This window comes from Lottia gigantea (assembly GCF_000327385.1).
Source record: "Lottia gigantea unplaced genomic scaffold LOTGIsca_100, whole genome shotgun sequence".
NCBI lineage: Eukaryota > Metazoa > Mollusca > Gastropoda > Lottiidae > Lottia > Lottia gigantea.
The window spans coordinates 575,675-579,978 of record NW_008706748.1 but is presented as its reverse complement, the minus strand read 5'-3'; the positions used below and the strand labels follow the sequence as shown (position 1 = coordinate 579,978).

Below are 4,304 nucleotides of genomic sequence, written 5' to 3'. Positions count from 1 at the left end.
TTTTGAACTACCAAGCAGAAACAACTGACCTTTTAACACAAACTGGCCAAATGGATGGGGTCTTTGTGTGGCAAGTCCCTTTTTGAACCTTTGTTATATATCGCTGGAGTTGGCATGAGAAGCATTTTAAGAATCCGAACCTCTGGGATAATTAGATCACGTGCTAGAGCAGTACAAAGTTGCGAATTGGGCTGTTTTTGGACATCCATAAAACCGGAAGTAGATGTCGGAGGTCAAATATGAAAGTATCTACTCATAGCCAAGGTAAATGACCTTTGACTGCCACATTCTTTTTTTAATTTTTGTGTTCTTTCGTTTGAAACCAAAATCATCAAATTCGGATAAAATAATTAATTCGTTCAAACGAAATAACTTTTATAAATGGGCTTGTAAATACCAAATCCAACTAGTAGCATATGTGTTTTCTGATATAGCGCATCCAGTTTGATCCGGTTTTTGAGATGGAAGGTATATGTCTTTTCGGATATGACGCATTTCACTTCTGTGCATGCGCAGCTTTTTTTCAATGCGTCATATCCGAAAAGACACAACTGTTAAAATGTATTATAACAGACTTCCCCAAACTGTTAAAAAATGTATTATAACAGACTTCCCCAAACTGTTAAAAAATGTATTATAACAGACTTCCCAAACTGTTAAAAAAATATATCATAACAGATTCCTCCAAACTGTATTATAAATTACCCAGAACCACAGACAAGAATCACTAATAATAATACAGTATAAAATAACCGCATTAAAAAAAAAAAAAATGTCTTTACTTTTAAAACACGAACAAAAAAAATTCGAAGGAGACGGTTTCTTCTCTGCGCTAACATCTCTCATCTCCAAAGTGGCCAAACAACAAATTTCCTCCTTATATTAAATCTTTCGTATTAAAAATATATCGTGTTTATTGAACAAATATGTCTTTAATACATGTCCATCCTCCTAAAACGTATTTCGGTGCGGGAGACATTCAAAAGTCATTGAGTTCTCTTCCTGGATTCCCATGGGCAAAATATCCCGGAGAAAAACATCTCCCAGGGCACAATTATACAGGTCCAGGCACGAGATTAGATCTGCGTTTAGACGAAAATGATAATCCCAAACTAGGGGAAGAACCCGTTAATAGAGTTGACGCAGCAGCGCTTAAACACGACATACAGTTCAGAAACAAAGACATAACATTCAGACACCAAGCAGACAAACAAATGATAGACGAACTCGAAAATTTTCCCAATCCCACTTTCAAAGAGAAATTACAGAGGGCTCTTATCATAAAACTCTTGAAGGCAAAATTGAAATTGGGTATGGGCATAGCAGACGAGATTCACAAAGAATTTCGAAAAAACAAACATTACCTCAAAGTCAAAGTTTTTGATAAAGATGAAATTTGGTCAGCCGATTTAATCAACATGCCAGTCGAGAGAGGGTACAAGTATTGTTTGACGGTGATCGACATATACACGAGATACGCTTGGGTCTTTCCCTTGAAAAACTAATCGGGTCTGACTGTCAAACAAGCATTCGAAACCATAATGAAACAATCCGACAGACGACCCCTAAAGTTGTGGGTTGATAAAGGAAGCGAATTCTACAACAGAAATGTGAAATCTCTGGTGTTTGAAATTTACAGCACGCATAACGAAGGTAAGGCCGTAGTGATACAAAGATTCAACAGGACTATTAAAAGCAAATTATTCAAGAAATTCACGGAATTGAAATCTCAAAAATGGCTTAAAATATTATCAGTTGTTGTCGACGAATACAATAACAAAATACATTCGTCTATAGGTGTGACGCCATCGCAAGCCTCTAATAACCCGAATATCATACAGTCCGTCAACACTCAAACAACTTTGAAAACGAGATTAGCAATTTGAATATTAAACCCAAATTCAAAGTTGGAGATCGAGTTAGTATTTTTAAATATAAATCATTGTTTCAGAAAGGTTACGTCGGCTATTGGACTAACGAGCTATTCATCGTTGATAAAGTAAACAACACATCACCTCCCACGTATGAATTGATCGATCAAGACAAGAACAAATCATAGGAAGGTTTTATCAAAATGAACTTCAAAAAACTGACTTTTAAAAATGAATCTCGAAAATGAAGATTTAGATGAAAGGTTAAGAAATTTAGATGTCGACAAGCATTTACGCTTTCTTAAATTAAAATTTAAATGTAAATTTATCTTCAAAATATTATTGAATGTGTTTTATCAGAATGTTATACAAGTTTTTTCAAACACAAACTACCTATATATTTCGTCAATTGGGTCTTCAGCAATACTTACCGCCTACTTCGAAAAACACCTAAAAAAAATCAACTTAAAAAATGAATGCATTTCTCGATAAATACGGAAAAGACACGACCACAAATTTTTTACTTGTGAAATGGGCCAAGGAGTTGAACGTCTCGCCGTTTTATTATTGCATGCGAGATGAAATTGATGAACTGAAATACAAGAAAGGTAAATTTTACGCCATCACAAACATTCACACGTCGGATCAAAAAGGAGTTCATCACTCTGCTCTACACAAAGATTCTTCGAATAACTTTTATTTCTTTGATTCTTTCGGTCTAGAACCGATAGAAGAGATTACGAAATTGACTAGCAAACCATTTAAATGTTCTACGTTTCAAATTCAAATGCCAGGACAAAAGCTGTGTGGACAGCTGTCGCTTTGGGTTTTATATCGGTTGAGTTTGGGAGAAAAGTTTGAAGAAATTATAATAAATTTAACTCAATAAAAATGGCAAACAAGTTTGGATTAGGGTCTTTACCTCTAGAATCCAAAAATCCCATGACGACGTTTATAAACAAAGCGAAACCTTTTTTCGTGGATCAAATCGGAGACACCTTACAAGGGGATATCGATATGAACAATTTCAAAATAACTAATTTAAAGTTTCCAGGAAACGATAACGATGCCGTGAACAAGAAATATTTACTGGATCAAATAAACGCAATCCAAATAGATAAGGACCATGTTGAAAATAGAATAAATGATGTGAAAAGATACCTCAGACGAAATATTAAAAATCTTGTGGACGAACCCAAACTACAACAAGAGTTAACGAGTTTGAAACGTATTATTCAAGTGGATAAAACAAGTCAGTTGCAAAATTTAATATCTAACTTAGACGATAAGATTACGAAGGTAAAAATAGACGTCCAACGTTTAATAGATAACCCAAATGTAAACGAGGATAGATTGAAACGAAAACTAACCGCTTTGGAAAGAAAACTTGGCGAATTGCTAGCAGAACTAGACAAGACCGCGGACAAAACCGAGTTACAAAATTCGATATCCAATTTGAACGAAAAGATCGTGAAGCAAAAATCAGATGTTCAAGATATAATTAACACACTTCTCATTGACAAAGATACGTTGAAACGACAATTGACTGCTTTGGATACTAAAATCACGGACGAATTAGAAAAAGAAGTGGGTGTGATTAAAAACTTTCTTCAAAATAAATTTCGAGATGATATGAAAAATTATATTAAAGAACAGGTCAATCTTTTGGTATCTAGAATTCATGACGATTTTTTGAGACAAGAGAGAAAGTTGACCAAATTAGAAGCTATTGTCACGGACAAGTCGTATTATTCCAACCTTCCATTCGAAAGTGACACTGTCTTCGATGAAAAAGACCAAATTTATAAATCAAACAAATACGGATTCAAAGCAGAAATAAAAGTGGGTTCCCTCGCATACGGAGAACCTAAAAACGTATTCGATATCGGCGAAACGCAAGGGTTTACTTTTTGAGGTAATTGTCTGATTCAAATAGAGTTTCCCATGAAGGTTAAAGTCAATAAAGTAGTCTTCAAACAAACCGGTAAGGCCGTCAAACATATTTCATTATTCAATGATGGTAATTTGGAAGAGAATATACGTTTGATTGAAAAAAGGGATCAGGAAATTGAAACGAAAAATGGTAAATATGTAGACACCTTTAAAATGGAAGTAGAAAATGATAAGGATAACATTGGAATCAAAGATTTAGATATGATATTGGAGACGGAAAATCCACCATCAAGCAACATTGTCAAAGTTCCACGATGCTTACACGTACACGGATCAATAGAATCGAGCAGTCACGAGTTTTTTCGAACAGACTTTGAATACGTAAAACTGTATTTCGCTTTAGGTGGAAAATACACCTCGATCGATGTTCATAAAAGTCAACAAGAAAGAGAATTTATAGTACATTTATCGTTTGCCGAAGACTCCATCCTTGAAGGTGGTGGTTTTATTTTTAGAGCCAAGATAAACATCGAAAAAGAA

General features: G+C 34.6%; 1 protein-coding gene across 1 annotated transcript; it reads left to right on the top strand.

The window, feature by feature from the left end:
• Positions 1 to 2,762: 2,762 nt before the first annotated feature.
• LOTGIDRAFT_170543 (hypothetical protein) lies at positions 2,763 to 3,785 on the top strand (the record flags this gene model as incomplete). The annotated part of the gene is made up of 1 exon (XM_009046358.1): positions 2,763 to 3,785. One exon carries the CDS (start codon positions 2,763 to 2,765, stop codon positions 3,783 to 3,785), a length of 1,023 nt encoding a protein of 340 aa, XP_009044606.1.
• Positions 3,786 to 4,304: the final 519 nt, after the last annotated feature.